The 20,955-nt window shown below is 41.0% G+C and overlaps 1 protein-coding gene across 4 annotated transcripts in view; it reads left to right on the top strand.

Moving 5' to 3' along the window:
* LOC111562829 (potassium voltage-gated channel subfamily D member 2-like) overlaps positions 1-16,244 on the top strand; it is a 92,613-nt gene extending 76,369 nt beyond the window's left edge. For 3 of the 4 annotated variants that reach the window (XM_023261573.3, XM_035944141.2, XM_023261571.3), the window contains 3 exons: positions 9,737-9,832; positions 10,209-10,450; positions 13,196-16,244. In XM_023261573.3, the coding sequence (XP_023117341.1) occupies positions 9,737-9,832; positions 10,209-10,450; positions 13,196-13,382 (525 nt within the window). In that variant the 3' untranslated portion in view covers positions 13,383-16,244. The remainder of the gene's footprint in view (positions 1-9,736; positions 9,833-10,208; positions 10,451-13,195) is intronic. The other variant, XM_035944142.2, reaches the window with a different exon arrangement.
* The last annotated feature ends 4,711 nt before the right edge of the window (positions 16,245-20,955 follow it).

Below are 20,955 nucleotides of genomic sequence, written 5' to 3'. Positions count from 1 at the left end.
GTCTCCTCAGCGTCCTCTTCTGGCAGTTGAGCTGGGATGGGGTCCTCCTGATCATCATCAGCGATTTGAAAAGTCTCATTTTGTAGAAGCTCATCCCTGTCCAGCAGTGGAATGAACTCTGTCGCAGTGGGGTCCAGTGCAGGTGTCTCGTGAGGCTCAGGAACAGTCCATGTAAAAACAGCATCTGATAAATCTTCATCTGACTCCTCCTCACTTTCCACCTGCTGCGCTTGTCTCATCCGGGTTTTGTCATTTTTGTTTAAAAGTCTTTTCTTTGTTTTTGTTTTATCTCCAGTCTTGTTTGTGTCTGCTGAGACTGGGAGAAAATCACAAGGCAATAACATGTTCCTGTGCATAACTCTTGTCCTGCCTTGGCCGTTTTCTGGCACCAACTCGAACACGGGACTGTCCTCACCCTTCTGGTTTTTGATGACATAAATGTTGTCTTCCCAGTAGGAGCGGATTTTGCCAGGACCTCCCTTCTCAGTCACATTTCTCACCAGGACACGACTGCCGATTTTCAATGGTGGCCCATACACTTTCTTGTCGTACTGTGTTTTGCCTCGCTGTGACGATTTGCCTGCATTTCGGGTGGCGATGTTGTAGGCTTCTGTCATCCTTTGCCTCCATTTGTCAACATAGTCCTGATAAGGGCCTGGGCTGTCCTGCTGTTCAATACCAAACAGAAGATCCACAGGAAGCCGTGGTAGCCTACCAAACAGCAAGAAGAATGGAGAGTAGCCCGTAGACTCATTAACAGTACAGTTATATGCATGTATGACTTTGGGAAGGTGGCTTTTCCAGTCTGTTTTCTGTTCTTCTGTTAGTGTCCTTAGCATAGAGAGAAGAGTCCTGTTAAACCGTTCTGTTTGCCCGTTTCCTTGCGGGTGATAAGGAGTTGTGTGTGACCCTTTAATACCTGACAGGTCTTTCAAATGATGCAACAGTTTGTTTTCAAACTCTCTCCCCAAGTCGTGATGCAGTTTCTCCGGGAAGCCAAACCTAAGGCAGAAGTCATTAAACAGTCTTTCTGCTACAGTCTTCGCTGCTTTGTTAGTTGTAGCATATGCTTGAGCAAAGCGAGTATAGTGGTCCATGACTACAAGAATATACTCGCAACCGCCTTTGCATTGTTCAAGATGCAGAAAGTCAATCGACACAATCTGAAATGGATGAGTAGTTTCAATGCTCTGCATGGGGGCACGTGCTTGTCTGTTTGGTTTTCTTTTTTTCAAACACTCACAAACATTCATGACAAAGTGCTCAATGTCCCTTTGCATTTTCGGCCAATAGAAACGGTCTCGAGTTAAGTTTATTGTCCTTTCTGAGCCCAAATGACCCATCTGCTTGTGTAGTTCATTTAAGACAAGGGGGTGGTACACAGCAGGAAGAACCAGTTGCTCTTTGTGTTGCGTTTTTCTGAACAAAGTCCCATCCTCCCTGATACACAGTTTACTCCACTCCCTGGCAAGTGCCTTGAACTCTGAGCTCTCGTTTTGAATCTCATGTGCAGCAGGTTTTCTGTTTTGTTTCACATAACTGTACATTTTACCTATTACAGGGTCTTGTTGCTGAGCTGCACAGATCTCCTCTCTGGGTAAAGGCTGAATAGTGTCCAAAAGTCTCTCTGCTCCTGCCTGTTGCTGAAGAGCATCAAATGAAACCACACTAAACATTGGCGTCTGCTCCGTTTGCTGCACCAGGATGCTCTGCTGTGTAGCTGTTACAGCATCCTGACTGACTGAATGTGTACAGTGTCTCATATAGTCCTCAAAGTCCATGGGCATCCTGGATAACCCATCTGCGTCTGCATTTGTTTTCCCTGGCCTGTACTTTATAGAAAAGTTAAAATCTGCTAACTCTGCCACCCAACGTTGACCTGATGCATTTAGCTTTGCAGTAGTTAAGACATAAGTGAGTGGATTATTATCTGTATAAACCACAAAAGATGGTGCATGAAACAAATAATCCCTGAACCGCTCACAAATAGACCACTTAAGTGCTAAGAACTCCAATTTTCCTGCATGCATATGGTAGTTTTTCTCAGGTGGTGTTAAGGTTCTAGACCCATAAGCTATCACTCTTAGCTTACCATTGCTACGCTGATAAAGTACAGCTCCTAATCCTGCCTGAGAAGCGTCAGTATGTAACACAAAAGGTTGGTTCAGATCTGGATAACCTAGGACAGGCGGATTAGACAGTTTATCAACCAGGTACGACAAAACTTGTTGATGAGTCTCAGTCCATTTGACAGGGGCAGACGAGGGTAGCTGTCCTCGGTTCTGCTTGTTTTTCCCTTTTTTAGTCTTTTTCAATGTCTTTGCATCCTGTGAGTCTTGAACAGATGGACCAGCAAGAAGTTCATACAAGGGCTTGGCTATACGTGAAAAATCTTGTATGTAAGACCTGTAGTATGATAGGAAGCCCAGTATTTGCCTCACTTCACCCACTGTGCTAGGCTGTTTCTCTTTCAGTGCCAGTACAGGAGCGACCTCTGCTGGATCCATACTGTGACCCTCTTTTGATACAATCCTGCCTAAAAATCTCACATTAGGCTTGAACAGTTCACACTTTTTAGCAGTCAATTTTACACCATGTTTTTGATACCTTTGCAACACGGCCCTGACATGTTCAATATGGTCCTGAAATGACTTACTGTGGACCAAATTGTCATCAAGGTAAGGTAAGCAAATGTCATCACGTAAACCCCACAGACACTCCTCCATGCTTCTTTGAAACTCAGCTGGGGCGGAACTTAGTCCGAATGGGATCCTGACCCACTGGTATAAACCCCAGGGTGTAATGAATGCTGTGAGAGGCTGGCTTTCTTCGTCTAAAAACCCCTGATGATAAGCCTTCCCCTGGTCCAGTACTGTAAACCAAGAGCTACCAGTAAGGCTATCAAGCATGTCTTGTATCCTAGGAATAGGATGTCTATCAGGCACAGATTTACGGTTTAGTTCACGATAGTCCACACAAAGTCTGAGTTCACCTGACTTCTTCCTAACACACACTATAGGAGAAGAATAAGGCGATTTTGATTTTGTAACCCACCCTCTGTTGATTAAGTCCTGCAAATATGCTTTGACTTCCTGGTGTAAAGGTTTGGGTACACTGATGTAAGTCTTTTGAACTGGTGTCTGGTCTTGAAGAGTAATGTGCATTTGGAGGGAGGGAATACAGCCTACATCACTATCATCTTTAGAAAAAGCTTTACACTCCTCCTTTAACATTTCTCTTACTGCTCTTTGTTGTTCTCTAGTTAAATGATCTAAGGCAACAGGGGGATCCCATGCCTCGTTAGAGTCACTTTTTGGAGGTGATGAGACTTTAACGTCTGCATCCGTTGTTACTTTCTCAGTTTGTTCAGTTTTAACTGGTTGGAGGGCGGCTGGATATATTGCTTTAACCCCCTCAATATGTCCCAAAATAACACGTGGACCTAAAGTGATACTATGGCCCGTGGTATTTGTGACTGACACAGGAACTGTGGTAGAGTTGCCCCTTTTTGCTTTAAACAGTACCTCTTGGATATGAAGTCCTTCGGGTAACCCTTGGGTTTCACTTGGGCAAAACAGCATTGCAGTGTCCTCCTCTGCAGAAACACGGGTGCGGCAGCGAAGAGTGGCAACTTCACCTGGACCCAGAGCAACTTTACCTCGTCCTGTTTTAACATGAGTCTCAAGGTCTACCGTTTGGTTGGTGTGCATCAACTGGATAAAAGTCTTAGCAGAAACAGCATCAATGTCAAAAGCATTACTCACAATGCTAGCAGCACAGTCACCGTTTTCAGTACCCCCTTGTTTCATTTGCTCATTAAGGATTTCCTCTATCACGTTAAATCCTATGATAGGGTCTTGAGCCACATTTGGGTCACTAGAGACTAGGACAGGCACTGGGAGGCTGGAGAAAGAAGCATCTGCACCTACGAGACTAAACTCTACTGGGACCCACCCCATAAAAGGTATCTCTGTGTGATTGGCAGCTAACCCATTTAAAGGTTCTGGTCCTAAGAGTTCTTCTATACCCCTAAGAGTTGTGTGCGGTAAGTGCTCAGCTCTCCATTTGTCATTTATTACAGTAGCCTGTGCACCTGTATCCCACAGTGCTGTAACTGGTACTTTATCAAAAGTGCACCTAACCATTTTGCGTCTACCAATAAGTTTGATAAGTTTTTTCCCTTGCTTGTTTACCATCATGTCAACATTTCCTATGTGTGAGGACCACTTTTGTTCTTTTGTCTCACCCAAATATTGTTCAACCACCCTCACTGCTTTACATGTGTGTTTGTGTTCCTGCCAGTGATGTGTCTGACATGTTTTGGAACAGTAGCTGGCGGATGAGCATCCTGCACATGTGTAGAGCGGGGCGTCGCGTTGCTCCTCCTGTCGACAGTTGCAGCAGTGGCGGGACTCCTGATGAGGCGGTTGGGTCACTGCTGGTCCCGTGGCAGTGGCCCTCCGTCGTTTCCCTGCAGCAGACGTGAAGCACGGCATCCTCTGGAGATGTGACCCGACTGGCCACACTTGAAGCAGTGGGTGCAGCTGTCTCCCTCACCGTTGTTCTGGCAGGTCCTGCAGCCTCTCCTCCTCCGGGCGCGGGCGTCCTCTGGAAGCTTCTTTGGTGGCTGGGACTTGCTTGCATTCAGAGAAGCGAGAACCATCTGCTTCACTTCGGCCACCTCAGCTTTAAGTTCTGATACAAGGGCATGTACTTCTGGGGGAGCCCGAGCAGTCTTTGTGTTCTCTTTGGCTGGGGCTGAAGCTGTGGTGGTTTGTGGGTTGCTGCGAGGCTCATCTGGTGTCTGCAGTTCATTTATCTTTGTAGTTTTATTGTTGTTCCGCTTTAACTTGTTCAGCCTTTCTGTCTCAAGATTGGCCGCTTCATTTAGTCTCTCTATTAAAGCTTCATCAGTCACATCCGGTGTGTCGAGAAGTGGTTTCAGCTGAAACTTGATGTTGTCATTCAAAAGTCCTGTACCAACTGACCTCAAAAATTTCCTCTTGATCAGGTCTGCTCCGTAGTGCTCCGTTTCTTTTCCCTTTGAAGCATACAGCAGCCTATCTTTAAGCTCAATAGCCCTGAAGAGAAAATCTTGTGGGGACTCTTTGTGATCCTGAGAAATGTTGATCAGCTTTTGATACAAGTCTGATGTATCATCTTCTCTGTAATGTCCTTTCAATATTGTCCTTAGCTGGGTTAGAGTCAAATCAGTTTTTAGTTCAAGCATGTCTCTGAGTTTGAGTCCAGGACTGATGGCTCTAATCACTGCCTCAATCACTTCTGACTCACTGTGGCCTTTGCGGAGTCCGCTTTCCGTTTGGTGGAGCAGGTTAGTGTAAGACAGTTTATCACGCTGCCCGCCTTCACCTATTTGCCCACTGATGCGAAACTCTCTACGAATACTCACTTCAGGGACGCTCCCAAGCTGAGAGCTTTGGGTCGGGACCGCTGCGCCCGCCATTTTGAGCTTCTCCTCTAGCGCTCTGATCTCCTGCTGCAGCTCCTCACATTTTTCTGAAGAGCGGGAAAAGTCGCGCCCCTCACTAGCATCGCCTTTTGGTCCTGTCACCGTTGAACCCAAAGCTGATAAAAGATCCCTCACATACTGGACAGTGTCTTCAGGCTTATAACTTTCCTCCACTTCATCCAGTTTGTGCTCAATCACTTTCATTAGCTCACGACGGTTAGCTTTCTTCAGTGATTCTTCTGTCTCTTCATCAGTATTACATTTCAACAGAAAACTGACCTCCACAAGCCGATCCTTGTTCTGGCGGCACAGGGCAGTAGTAACTTGGTCCCTCAGTTCTTCCAAATCCATTTTTGTACTCACAAGTTGTTTTATTTGATAGTCCGGTTCCAGGTTTGTTGTAGGAGAAGGGGTATCCTCCGGCGCGAGAGCTACCGTTAGCCGCTAACGTTGCTAACAGGCTAACTGAAAAACTTTTTCTCTCGCTCATTAAAAGTCACTTTTTACCCGATCTCCTGGCTAGCTCGCCAAGATGTTGCAGCTGCTCCGAGGCACAGAGAGCAAAACGGGGTGAATTGCATCAAAGTCTTTATTTGGCCAACAATGATCAAAATTAGCCTCTCCTTCTGGCCCGTGCCTCCGCTGCAGAGAATCTGCTGCGTCTCCGGTCTAGCTCCACTACAAACTCTGTGAGGCGTTCAGGGGCACTCAGTAAATTACAACACCACAATATTAACATTCACAATAATAACAATGGCACCAAAGACAATACAAAGAAATGTTGTGGGGTGTCTGTGAACCATTTATAATTAATTAACTCTTACTTAAACTGTACATTTGTCTAATTGGAAACTACTAAACCTCAAAATTGTCAAATTCTCTCACAGATGTATTAACTGAAGTGGAACGTTCTGCCTGCAATATTTAAGGATGTTCTGAGAATGTTCTTGATGGAACACATTATGCTATTCTCACAGTGTTCTATGATAACAAGGACGAATGTTTCCCTGATGTTCTTGAGGCCTCAGATAGCAGGATGTTTTTTGTACAGAACATTTTCCTGTAATGTGATACAAAAAAGCTGAAATATTTTGCCTTTTTGTTGAGGGAACACCATATAGAACATCTTTCTATGTTTCTACAATTATATTTTAAAAAAGGATGTTCTCAATGGAATGTTCCAAAACAGGCTTCTATGATGTTATGGAGATCTCAGATGATAGAACGTTCTCTGTAGGGCTCTTCTATAATGGGATGTATTAACTGAGGTGGAACGTTCTTCCAGCAATATTTAAAGATGTTCTGAGAATGTTCTTGATGGAACACATCATCAAATGTTCTTTTATTAAACATTCTCGAAATGTTCAATGGTAACAAAGGATGAATTTTTTCCCGATGTTCTTGAGGTCTCAGATAGCAGGATGGCTTTTATACAGAACGTTTTAGAACTTTCCTATGATGTGATATGTCAAAGGTGGAACATGTTGCCTTCTTGTTGAGGAACACCTCATAGAAGGTCCTCCTATGTTTCTACAATTATAACAAAGGAAGGATGTTCTCAATGGAACATTAAAAAAAACGCTATAGAGATCTCAGATGATAGAACGTTCTTCTATAATGTGATGTATTAACTGTCGTAGAACATTCTGCCTGCAATGTTCCGATGATGTTGTTAAGGGAAAACATGATAGAATCTCTAAAATGTTTCGCTGTGGAACATTTTGTAAAGCCTTTATTGTGTTCTTCAACAACATCTTCAGAACATTGCAAGTTCTACCTTAGTTAGTTAATACATCATATTGCAGGAAATGCTCTGTGTAAAAAAATATTTAGTCATCTCATTTCTCGATAACATCCCTAAAACATTTTTGAGAACCTTTTTTTTGTTATCATGGAACATTGTGAGGAAGTTTTATAGGTCCTACAATGTGTTCCCTCAACAACCTCCCCAAAACATCCTCAGAACAGTACTGGAAAAATGTTCCACCTTTGTTAATAAATCACATTTCAAACACCTGCAGCCTCGATAACATCTACTGTTGCTTTGAGAACGTTCTTCCTTTGTTATCATAGAACAAAATATGAGTTCCTGGAAAAAGTCAAGCAAACATCCTTAAATGTTCCAGATCAAAGTTCCTTTAACCTCATTGGAACATCGTTAAAAATGATAAATATCCTTCAAACATTCTTTTAAAATCTTATTAGAACTCTACTAGAATGTTCTGTCCGCAAAGGATTGTTCCTCATCCTTTAGATCCAGGTGGAACTCTTGTTCTCATCAACCACATTCTCGATGAAGATGTTCTTGTTTTCAGTGGGTTAAAATGATCCACAGTGGGTTAAAATGTTCCACAGTGGGTTAAAATGATCCACAGTGGGTTAAAACGATCCACAGTGGGTTAAAACGATCCACAGTGGGTTAAAATGATCCACAGTGGGTTAAAATGATCCACAGTGGGTTAAAATGTTCCACAGTGGGTTAAAATGAGTCCACAGTGGGGTTCTGTGGGTTTACGGTGGCTCTGGGTCGACAGGAAATGTTACTGTTGAACTCTGATTCTAACTTCATCTCTGAACATCTTCCTCAGCTTGGCTCTGAAGGCTCCCATTGGTCGGCTCCACTAACTGTGCATGAACCTGTCCTCAGGTGTGAGCAGCAGGACGCCAGTAGCTCCGCCTCCTCCCTCTAAGCTCCGCCTCCTCCCTCTTCTTCTTTTTCTTCTTCCTGTGTTTTGTTTGGGCTCATCCCGATCAGCTCGACCCACCGATTGGCCTGCGCTGCTCGTGACATCACCGCGACATCATCGCCATATGGACGAATGAGGCTGCATGTCGACTGGCTGGCATGCGGGGGGGGGGGCAGTCCAACACCTGCAAATTTTTGAGTATTTCTGAACAGAGTTGGGCACAGTTTTTCCTCTGACCAGCTGTGAGCATCAGTATTATGGGATGTATCCTAGTGTGAACAGTTTAGAGTCCTAGAAACAATCAGTGGTATCCTGGATGTGTTTCTGGTTTCTGATAATTGACCAAAGAAAATTTTAAAAGTTCCTCCTGTACACGCTAAACAAAGTGAAGAACCTGAGAACCCTAGAGGTAGCAGAACCGCAGTCCTGTAGACCTGAACGGACTTTAGTCAAGTCTTTAGTCTTTCCATGTCTGTGAGTCCACTAGAGTTCCTTGCAACCATTAATTTGGTGATCTCCACAAGCCACAAATTCATCAGAGGTCACTGAAGTGCTTTTAAAGTTCTCTGAGAAGGTGGCAGAAGTTCTGAAACAGTAGATGTTGTGGAAAAAGATTCATTGATGAGGTTGCAAGGAACCTTAAAAAGGTTCTTTTGAGACATTTTATTGCTATTTGTAAAGGTTTTAGAGGTCTTGAAGATTTCAGAGAGTATTGAGAAGGTTTGAAAGGTCCTACAGGAGGTTCTAGATGACCTTGCAGAGGTTTCAGACATCTTTTAGTCTGTTTTAACTCCTTTAAGATATTAGATGTTACAGAGAAGTTCCGAAGTGAGTCCAGGACTCCATGAAGAAGAAGCGCTCCTTTGAGAAGGTCACTGAGTAGGTTGGAGAAGTCCTTAAGGTGGTACTAGAAGCTGTGGAGGAGGTTCTAATGTTCGGGATCCTTAAAGAGGTTCCAGAAATTCTTAAGGAAGTGGCAGAGTTTTTTCCTAATTATTGAGGAGGTTTTAGAGCATCTGAAGGAGGTTTCAAACATAAAACAACATTTTTGGCTTGTGGTGATCTCCACAAGCCAAAAATTTGTTCCGTAACTTCACTGTAAAGACAACAGTTTGTATAAATGCATAGATGATCTACTGTAGAGAACAAAGACCTCCTAGTGGACAGAAACGTAGAACAGCATCCACTGCATGTACGAGGTAAACCATGATCAGCTTCAGGGAGTTCAATGAAGGTTTAACTCTCCTTCTAAAATGTTGGACTGCTCCTTCAGTGGTTCCTGACCATCATTCGGGTTCCTTTGTCAGTTCCTCTGGTCACATTCAGTCTGAACCTGGAGCTTCACGGCGGCTCTGTTGGATCTAGAACAACAGAAACATGTCCATCAGAACCCCGCTGCTGTCGGCTGCTTTAGTTTCAACCAGTCAGTGATCGAACTAACTCTGAGCCGGAGGGGATTGTGGGTAAAGTGTTGTGTTCCAGATGTTGCTGTCCGGGTGTCGCGGTGGGTCAGAACCTTCGCAGTACTGCGGTTCCAGTGATGCTCGGTGGTCATGTGGTTTCTGTTTGTGTCCTGAAGGCGTCCAAAGAAGCCGGACAGGCGCTGGTGTGTAAAACCAACCCCAACTTTGAGGTTCATCATCATCACCTGCTGCACTGTCTGGAGAAAACCACGGTGAGGAAACACTACAGCACATACTGGTTACCAGTTACCAGTTATCAGTTATAGCACAGAAACACTACAGCACATACTGGTTACCAGTTACCAGTTATCAGTTATAGCACAGAAACACTACAGCACATACTGGTTACCAGTTACCAGTTATCAGTTATAGCACAGAAACACTACAGCACATACTGGTTACCAGTTACCAGTTATCAGTTATAGCACAGAAACACCACAGCACATACTGGTTACCAGTTACCAGTAACCTCCTATGTTTAAAGCAGCCAATTAAAGTTTCAAAAAGCTTAGAGAGAACATCTATAAAATTCTAATCTGATCGTCCACCTTTAGTTCTCCCATAACGTTCCACCTCCGTTCCCTCCAGAACCACGAGTTTCTGGATGAGAAGACGTTCGAGACGAACCTCAGGGAGGTGACTCTGGTGAAGCAGGTGTCTCGATCTTCATCCATCTCCTCGGCCTCATCGCCTCACGGCTTCACCTCCTGCTGCTCCCGCCGGAAGAGGAAGACCTTCAACGTACCCAACTCCAACATGTCGGTGGGTCTCCAGGACAGCATCCAAGAGCTGAGCACCATCCAGATTAGGGAGCGACCGCTCACCAACAGGTAGGACGGCCAGGAGGGAGATCCATAGAGGCTGAGGACCAAAGTCTTCTTACATCCAGGGTTGAAGAGCTGCCTCGAAGGTTCCAGAAGTTGTGAAGGAAGTTGTAGTGATCCTTAAGATCTTTGAGGGGTTCCAAGTCATTGTGAAGACTGAAAGTTCTTAAAGAGGTTTTAAGAATCCATGAGGAGGTTGTAAAGGAGATGCTAAAATGGAACAAGTTAGTTTAGATGATCCTTGAGGAAGTTTAGTTTTATTCTTCAAAGAGAAACCAAAGATCACTGAGGATATGACGGTGTCTTCATTTCAGTCAGGTATTGAGGTTGTTGAGGTCTTGAAGAGGTCTTGGTGGCATTAAAGTGGTTTTAAAGTTCTCTGAGAAGGTTGCAGAAATTCTTGAAGAGTAGAAGCTGTGGGAAACGATTCATTGATGAGGTTGCAGGGATCCTTAAAAAGGTTCTTTTGGGACATTTTATTGCTATTTGTAAAGGTTTCAGAGATCTTGAAGATGTTCCTGTTCCATTGAGAAGTTTTCAGTTTCGTTGGTTGTAACTTCTATACGGTATTAGATGTTATAGAGAAGGTCTTAAGTGAGTCCAGGACTCCTTGAAGAAGAAGTGCTCCTTTGAGAAGGTCAATGAGTAGGTTAGAGGAGTCCTTAAGGTTCTAATGTAAGGGATCCTTAAAGAGGTTCCAGGAATTGTTAAGGAGGTAGCAGAGTTTCTTGAGGAGGTTTCAATCATCCTTTTGAAGGTTGTAGAGGTCCTGAAGGAGATACTAGATTCTTTAGAGGAGAAACCATTAAAAAGATCAATGACTCCTTAAAGAGAAAAACCACCATCAGAATGTTTTAGAGGGTTTTTAATCATCCTTTAATGGTTGTAGCAGCAATCCCTAAAGACGTATTACAGATTCAAGAGATGGAAACAGTGTCTAAGAAAAACTAATTTTCCACTTTCAGCTGTTCTATCTCAACAGTTTTTGATGCTATAGAGGAGGTCCTTGGAGACTTTAAGAAGATCTTTGACTCCTTCAGAACAAAGAGCTCCATTGAGGAGGTTTCAGAGGTCATTGTAAAGGTTCAGGCAGCGGAGGTAGTTAAGAAGCTGTGATGATTTTTAGGTGTTCCAAAAGTCTCAGAGGACGTACCAAAGGTCTAAGAGGTGTTCAGTAATTCAGAGGTAAAGATCTACAGTCATCTTCTCTCACAGCTGAACTATTTCCTGAATTCTATCTTCTTCTACGGTTCTAATAGTAGAATGGAAATGTCCTTTCACTGGGTTTGGTAGCTTTAAACTGTTAGAACTCCCTGTGCCAGACACACACTGAGTGTAAATGAAGTGGTAGCAGTTGAGGTCATGTGATGGTTTGTTCCCATGCAGAGTCAGAGAGCAGGAATCCAGAATATGTCCAGCTGTGGGAGGCTGTGGGAGGTCTGGGAACTAAACACTGACAGCTGAGGGCAGCTCCTCTCCGGTTCTGGATCAGCACCGTCGCAGCTGAAGGAAATTCATCCGACGGCGCTAATTAACAGGCTAATCCTGCAAATTATAAATACACCTGAAACCAGACTCGTCCCAGAGAGTCTCGTTGGGGAAATGGTTTGGATGGAACGTTGGCAGATGTGTGGATAACGGGAGCACCCACACATCTGCTGATGTTCCACCCAAACAGTTTCACTATTGTCCAGGTACACTGCTGTTAGAAAATGACTGTAACTGGTTTTATGAAATACAAACATGTCAGACTATTCTACAGCATCAGGGTTAGAGATGATAAGATAAACTTTGACTGATCACACGATGGGGAAATTTACAGCTAAAATTAGCAACTTTAGCTAATATAGAGCAACCTTTGCTAATGTAGAGCAGCTTAAACAAATATAAAGCAACTTTAACTCATTTAGAGCAATTTTAACTCATTTAAAACAACTTTAACTCATTTAAAACAACTTTAACTGTACAGAGTAACTTTAACTAATACAGGGCAACTTTATTAATATAGAGCAATTTTAACTAATATAGAGCAACATTAATTCATTAAGAGCAACTTTAACTTATTTTTGAGCAACTTTACTAATATAGATCAACTTTAACTAATGTAAAGCAACTTTAACTCATTTTTCAGCAACTTTAAGTAAAACAGAGCAATTTTAACTAATTTTTGACAAAAAAATTAACATAAACAAGGTTTTAAAAAAAGAATCTGCACTTGAGATGAAGTAAACTCAAATTTAAGTGACTTAAAACCAAATTTATGTTGATGAGACGCCCAAACGTAACGGAAAATATTTGATTTGCAAAATGTATTAATGTGGCACTTTATCCATCTGTCTATCAGCTTTAACCGTTTTATTTAGCAAGAAAATCAATCTTGAGATACTCAAAAAACTACATAAAACATGACTTTGCAGCAAACAGTTGGATTTCCAGACACAGTCAGTCGAAATGTGGTAAACACAGGATCTGGTTCCTACAGTAGGTCTGGAGTTACCGTTAGCAACCAGGAAACACAACGATAACAACAACTGAAACTGCAACACAACACTCAAAAGTTTCCCTGTTTCTTTCCATTCCTGAGTTTTAGATTTCCTTAACTTCACAAATCCACTCATCTCCAGTGCTTCATGAACCTGACCATCCCGGTTCTGAGTCCGATCCGGATCAGAACCAGGATGCTCGGTTTCACAGAACCAGCCGAGTGAATCCCGTAGAATCCACCGACTGTTTTCTCCTCTTTGTCTCCAGTCGTTCCAGCCGATCCAGCCTGAATGCCAAATTTGAGGAGACGGTTCCTCTGAACTGCGAGCAGCCCTACATCACCGCCGCCGTCATCAGCATGCCCACGCCACCCGGCACCACGCCCGAAGGCGACGACTCCGCCAGCTCCACCGACTACTCCCAGGCCAACATCGTCCGAGTGTCAGCGCTCTAGAAGCTCCCAACCCTTCCCGACCCGCCACCGGCCCGGCTGGTCAGCATCGCAGACGACGGTTTGGTAGCGGCGTCACGATGGAGGTTAGCTTAAATTACTCTGGTGGAGGGTCGGTCCTCTGGTGCATTCTAGATTCACCTGGATTGAATTATTTTCTGCGTTTTCTTCTGGGAAGCATTTTTACTTGAAGGAGGAAGGAAAGGATGAAACTTTAACTCGTCGCTGTTTTTTCAGTCCTTTGAATCTGATGTCCTGAAACACAAAGAGAGCTCTACTTCCTCTGGGTCCAGGTTTAAAGGATCGTCTTAAGACTTGTTTATCACAAAGACGGAAGCAGGAGGAAACTCTAGGTCGGTCCGATGTCGTATCTCCTTGGCTAATACATTACCTGGGGCTAGCTGTATGGAACCATTGTTTAAATGGATTTCTGTCTTTATCGAGCTTAAACCTTCAAGATGCATCATTTCACAAAACACCAAACAGGACGGAAATGTTGGAAAGTCTTTAGCGACTTTTTATCTTTTTCTTCAGGCTAACAGTCTTCCAGCGGCTCCTTAAACAACTTTCTATTTCTGTTTGTGTGAAACAAACCAGATGTGAAGTCAGTCAGGAGAGTTTGGGAGTCGTTAGATTTTGGGTTGAACTCGTCTTTTCCCACCTGCTTGTCGTCTTTGTGCTAAGCTAATGTGCTAATGAAGATAATAAGTCATCGCGCTTTGTATCGCAGTCCTGGAAAACCAGAACATGTTGAAGGTGGATCCTGATTGACGAATCATATCAAGTCTTCATATCGAGGTGGAACCAGGCAGCAGCTGTTGGTTTTTTTTTTATCCCTTCAGGAAGTTTCCAGTCTTCTGAATAAATGAAGTGAGTTTTGTGAGATTCTATGCAAGAGCTGCACCAACTACTGAAATGAAAATGTTTGCTGGAGTAAAAACAATATTTACATTCAGTCTTATTAAAACTGCAGACACCAAAGTCAAGATCTCCCTGTTCAGTGGGAGATATTTTTAATTTTAGTTTAGTTTTTCATAGCAGATAACATCATAAGCAATTAGATTAATATATAAATAGCAGCAGAAACATCGGTTTGCACATTTAAATTAGATTGGTGGTGAACTTATGGTGGATTTCTGGCTAACTTATAGCAAAGTTGTTTTTAAATTCCATTTTTTGTTGCAGGTTTGCTAAAATGTCCACTGATTTCATATTTGAGACACTAATATGGATATTTTTCTTGATTTTACACTAATTTAAAAACAAATTCTGTCTTCATGACTGTAGTTTTATAAAGCATTTCCATCTTTACTTACTTTATTAATGATATATCAACTGAAAGGTTTGGAAGCAGAGTGGTCTGACTCATTTTCTGTAGTTTTTGAGAAAAATGGGTTCAAAGTTTACTGTTTTCCAGAATGGTCTAACATTCCACTGCGATGCTATATTTGGGTTGTGGGTTAGACCACTCTGACACTAAAATCTAGCCCATAACATATTACAGAAATCATATAAAACTCAGACGTTTTGTGGGTTAGACCACTCTGTTTCTACCCCCTTAAATACCTCAGAACATTCTGTCATTTCATTGTTTCTGCAGACTTTAAACACCCATAAAGTATAATAACGAGGCGCAGCAGACCATTCTACACAGTGTCACTGTTGTGTAGAATGGTCTGACGGTGTTAGTTTCCCAAACTCTCCATTTTTGCACATGTATTCATACGAACTGGAGTTTCTAAAAGTGATTTGTGTTGATTGGACGCCCAAACGTAAACATTCAATCTGCAAAATATCCATAACAACGTGAACAAGTCCTCGACGTCTTTGTCTTTCTGTCCATCAGCTACTTTATCCACCAAGAAAATTAGTCTTGAGATCCTACAAAACTCACTTACTTGGCAGAAGTCGCTGTAAGTTTGCCAGAAATCTAATTTGCAAATGAAAACATGATCTTACTGGAAATGTTCAGGACGTTGCCAAAAGATAAAACTGAAGGGTTTGGAGGCAGAGTGGTCTCACCCACTTTCTGTAGTTTGTGAGAAAAATGGGTTCGAAGTTTTAAGTTTAGAAGAAATCCAACATTCTCAGCACTACTGCAACACTATATTTGAAGGGTAGACCACTCTGCCATTAAAATCTAGACCATAAAATGTTACAGAAATGATATAAAACTCAGATTTTTGGTGGGTTAGACCACTCTGCTTCTAACCCCCTCAACTGGCATCTTTACAACCAGAGGGTTATAGAAAGTTAAACATGTTTGCAGACGATGGTCAACACTTGCAAACTAATGACTTTGCTACAGATTTAAGTTTAATCCGTTCATTTTAATAATAAAGAGATCATTTTTTATGCTTGACGGCAGCTGAAGGCCTTTAAAGAAAATTCCGGATTACTTTTCGTATTATATTTTTATTTTTTATTTTGTTAAGTTTCATTTTGTTTGTGTGTGTGCTTATTTTTTTACTTGTTTATATGCAGATGATGGTATTTTATATATTTTTATTGTTTCAGCTGCAGTAAGAGAGTCTTGTTGAGGTGCGATGTGGTTTTCCAGGACTGTGATCTGATGCTTCTGGATGAGCTTTACTGTATTTAATCAATTTCAGAGCACAAGATTTGTGTTTGCGGCTGGAGACGAGGAACCCATTGAGCATGCTCAGTATCTGTGTGTTTGAGTGCATGGACCCGTGTGTTTCTGCATGATCGTCTGGTTGGAGTCGATCCGAGCGCTTCTGGTTCTGGTCCCGACTCTGTAAATATAGTTTTTTACCTGAGCTGACAGCTTTCTCTCCGCTGTACAGAAACACACTGGAATCGTGACAAACGTTGTTCAAAATGAATCTTCGTTGTTGCACCGGAGCTGCTGTTCGTCTCGTCCTGCTTGCAGATTTATTTAATGCACATGTTGCCTGATGTTGATTTGTTTCTTACTGTACTTTGAACCTCCAACAGTCTGTCGAACAGATGTTGTTTTAGACTATTTTATGGATGTTTCAGGACCCTGACATCTGGAACCACAGCTTCAAGTTCTAAAATTAGGCAGAAAACATAAAATACCCCAAGACCCAGGTGTGAAAGTTAGCGAGGAGTGTGTTTTTACTGCTAAAAAATGGGAAAAGTCAGTCGCTGAGTAAACAATCTGGTGTTGCTGCCTGCATATGTTGTTTTCCAGATTGATATATTAGCCAGGAGAAGCTAACAGAGTCCCTCAACTATACTTTAGTAATTTAACCATTTAACATTTTAAAAATGTAGACAATTTAAAAGTTTAATAATTACATTAAAATAATTTAATATCTTCACCAACATGTCTCTGAGCAGCACCTCGTCCTGTCAGAGAATATACATTAGCAAAACGTTGCTAACGTTAGCTAAACTTAGCTAACATTAGCGCAGCAGCTAAAGTGAGATAGTAGCTTCAGTAGGATCAATTAATCTGATATAATTAGCCTAGCTTAATGCTTGTTTCTTTAAAAATAGCACCTTTATTAATTCCACCTGTGTGCAGGTTAAAGGAGGTTGTTTTAACTTTACACAGCTAGCTTGTAGCATTAGGCTAACAGAAGTCAGACACGAAAGCTAGCAGAGAGTAAACAGGTAAAATCCCTGTTTACACCTTTAATCATTTAAAGTATAATGTATAATAAATATGTACTGTCAAACTAAACTAAAAGTTTAATTTGAAGTCATTTAATTAAAATTATTCAGTGTCTTCACCACCGTATCTTTTAGCTGTAGTTGGTAACGTCAGAGCGTTTTAATGTTAGCTAACTTTAGATAAAGTGAGAAGGATGCTTCAGCAGGATCGGTTTAGCTGATATAGTTAGCTTCGCTAAGTGCTCATTTGTCAAAAGACATTTCCTCAGATTAATCAGTATAACGTGTGGATTTCAGTCAGTGTGATTCTAACTACACAAAGTCAGGCTAGCTTGCTTTTAGCCTGAAGCTAACAGATAGCTCTCTGTCTCAGGAAAATCTGACAGAGTAAAACATTTAATTCCTTAGATTATATTTTTAATAATTTCCTTTATGTTCCCTACAATATCTTATACAGCAGCAGATTTTCCTGTCAGTCGGATAGTTTATTATGTTAGCTAACCTGGGCTAACATTAGCGCAGCAGCTAAAGTGAAATGAAAGCAGTTTATCTTGCGTTGTCTGAATAATAACAGTGTGTCATTACCACCTCAAGTCGAGCTATTATTAATATAATTCAAATCAATTCACTAAATATTCTGGCTGGCTCTGACTAGCTAGCATCTAGCCTGAAGCTAACAGGAAGCTCAGACAACAGAAACAATCAAACAGTAAGGCTCTCTCAGTTATACTTTAATTATTTAATATCTTTGAAAAAAAATCTCCTCTATGTGCAGAATAATCAACAAGCTGTGTCATTATTTAAAGCTGTATTTTAAGTTTACGCACAATCAGGCTAGCTAGCAACTAGCCTGATGCTAACAGACCGACAAGAAACTCAACAAGAGATGGAAACACTGAGTTATACTTTATTAGTTTGTGCACCACAGTGTTTGGACATTCAGAACAGAGCAGCATTATGTACCGTCAGCTTATGCTAATTTGAGCTAACATTAGCTTAGCAGCTGATGCGAAATAAGAACTTTAACAGGATCGATTTAAAGATTATCTTCAGTTTAAGTACACACAATTCAGGCAACAGGTTGGTTGCTATCAGCCATATTTCACGCTGTTCAGTAAATAGGAACAGCTGATCAGTTATAGGACCTAAATGTTGTCTTAAATTAGCATTTTTTAAAAACTTTTGTTGTTTTTTTTGACTTAATCTAATGTGATACTTTAAAAATACGTATAAAAGTTCATGATGGAAACACGGCTAGTGGATATTTACAAGCTAAAGAGAGAAATTTCCCTCAGAAGTTGGTGGAGACCAAAAACTGAGCTAAAAACTAATCTCAAATGCGACAGATAATGTTAAGATACCAGATAAAAGTTTTCTTTTAGCTTTTCAGGTGCATAAACTTATTCCTTCAAATGGAACTTGTGAACTTATGAGCACAAAAATGAAACCATGAGAACATTGTTGTGAGGACGGTATCGTGTGGTGTGTTCTAACCCAACAGATGTAGACTTTAGGTATAAAACATTCTCAGAATCCCGTTTACTATTGGAAACAACAACAACATGCAAACGGCAACCTGCTACACTGAAAAACTCAAGTTTGGCCAAAGGTTTGGATCGTGCAGTAAAGCAGTAATGCTAGTTTTTTAGAGAACTGCATCCAGTTGTTCCACCAAAATAATTCCCAAATCAACACCACTACTGCATCCTGTTGTTAGCTCCGCCCACGATGATTGTGATTGGTCTAAATGGATTACAAACACAATTAAGGTGCAGCAGACTATTCTAAACAGCATTTTGTTGACGCTAGAGAATGGTCTGACTGCAAAACTAACAAATAATGTAGAAAACCCAAAGGGAATATCAACGTTTTCCTCAGATTTCATAAAATTATGGAGGAAAAACTTTATACGATGACAAAATTTCCACTTACAAAATCGTGAATATCCCACAAGTGGGACATTAGCTCCGTCTGCTGTCCACAAAATAATATTCTGTAAGTTGTTATTTCATCCAAACCACATTGAAAACTGTATTTCTGTGTGTGATTTTAAATACATGCAAACGGCAACCTACTACACCGAACAATGGAAGTTTTGCCAAAGGTTTGGATCATGCAATGAAGCGTAATGCTTCTTTTTTAGAGAACTGTGTCCAATTGTTCCACCAGAATAATTGCTTTCAAGGATTACAAAGTAGATTAAGGTGCAGCAGACCATTCTACACAGAATTTTGTTAACCCTCCCGTTGTCTTCATTTACAGGCACCAAAAATTATTGTTTCCTTGTCTGAAAAAATCCAAAAATTCAGCAAAAACGATTCTCCAAATTTCTGAAAATTTGCAAAACCTTCAGGAAGAAAATTCCAATAATTCCTTAAAAGTTTCCCTTAAAAGTTTTATTTTAAAATTTTGGCAAGAAAATTCTTGTAAATATTTTCAAAAAATTTATAAAAATCTTCCCAAAAAATCCTAAAAATATCTAAAGTGATTCCATATATATCAGTAAAACTTCTAATATTTTCTTTAAGAACATTCACATAAAAATCAACCAAAATCCAGAGAAACTCGCTGGATTTTGGTTGATTTTTATGTGAATGTTCTTAAACGTTTTTAACATTTCTTTTTTTCCACCAAAAAATGTTCAAAGATTTCCCAAAAATGTTGAAAATGTGGACATCAGAAGTTTCACTCTGAAAATATATATTTTTTCCACATTGTCAAACTTCAAAACAGGTCAATTTTGACCCACAGGACGACACCGGGGTTATGGCTAGAGAATGGTTTGACTACGCAAAACTAGCAAGTAATGTAGAAAATTCAATGGAAATATCAACTTTTTCCTCAGATTTAATGGAATTATGGAGAAAAACTTTAGACGACTCCAAAATATTCCAAAAGCGGGGCATTAACTCCTTCTGCTGTCCACAAAATAACATTCTGTACATTGTTATTTCATCCAAACCACGTTGAAAACTGTATTTCTTGACTCTGTATTTCTGTGTGTGATTTTAAATACATGCAAACGGCAACCTACTACACTGAAAAATGCAAGTTCTGCCAAAAGTTTGGATCATGCAATGAAGCGTAATGCTAGTTTTTTAGAGAACTGCGTCCAATTGTTCCACCAAAATAATTCCCCAGTCAACGCCATTGCTGCATCCTGTTGTTAGCTCCGCCCACGATGACTGTGATGGGTTTAAATGGATTATAAACATGATCAAGGTGCAGCAGACCATTCTACACAGTATTTTGATAGAAAACCCAAAAGGATTTCATAGAATTATGGAGGAAAAACTTTATATGATGACAAAATTTCCATTTAAGAGATCGTGAATATGGGGCTTAAATGGATTACAAACTAGATTAAGGTGCAGCAGACCATTCTACACAGCATTTTATTGATGCTAGAGAATGGTCTGACTATGCAAAGCTAGCAAATAATGTAGAAAACCCGAAGGAAATATCGGTTTCCTCAGATTTCATAAATTTATGGAGAAAAAAACTTTATACGATGACAAAATATCCCAAAAGCGGGGCATTAACTCCACAAGATAGTATTCTGTATGTTATTTCATCCAAACCACATTGAAAACAGTTTTTCTTGATTCTGTATTTGTGTGTGGTTTTAAATACATAGACGACACCTTATTATTCACTGTCAGGACTAGTCTTACACCGGAACGTCGTCCAGTCCGGTGGATATTTAACGGACTGGTTTGGATCCATTTTGATACAGAGACGATGTCAACTTTCTTAAAACTCAACGTTTCCTTCTTCTTCTTCTTCTTCTTCTTCTTCTTCTGGAGGAACTTTCAGGACGAGGATTTCTCGTGGACGTTTCCACGTTTGGATTTTAACAAAGTGAAGCAAAGAGCACAGCGGATCGTATAATCTCTGTTGGAATTTAGCTTTTTTTCTGAACAAACTTAATCAGCTCTCGGGTTTTATTTTTAAAAAGCAGCCCAGTTTCTTT

This window comes from Amphiprion ocellaris, chromosome 21 (assembly GCF_022539595.1).
Source record: "Amphiprion ocellaris isolate individual 3 ecotype Okinawa chromosome 21, ASM2253959v1, whole genome shotgun sequence".
NCBI lineage: Eukaryota > Metazoa > Chordata > Actinopteri > Pomacentridae > Amphiprion > Amphiprion ocellaris.
This window is presented reverse-complemented; position numbering and strand designations above follow the sequence as displayed.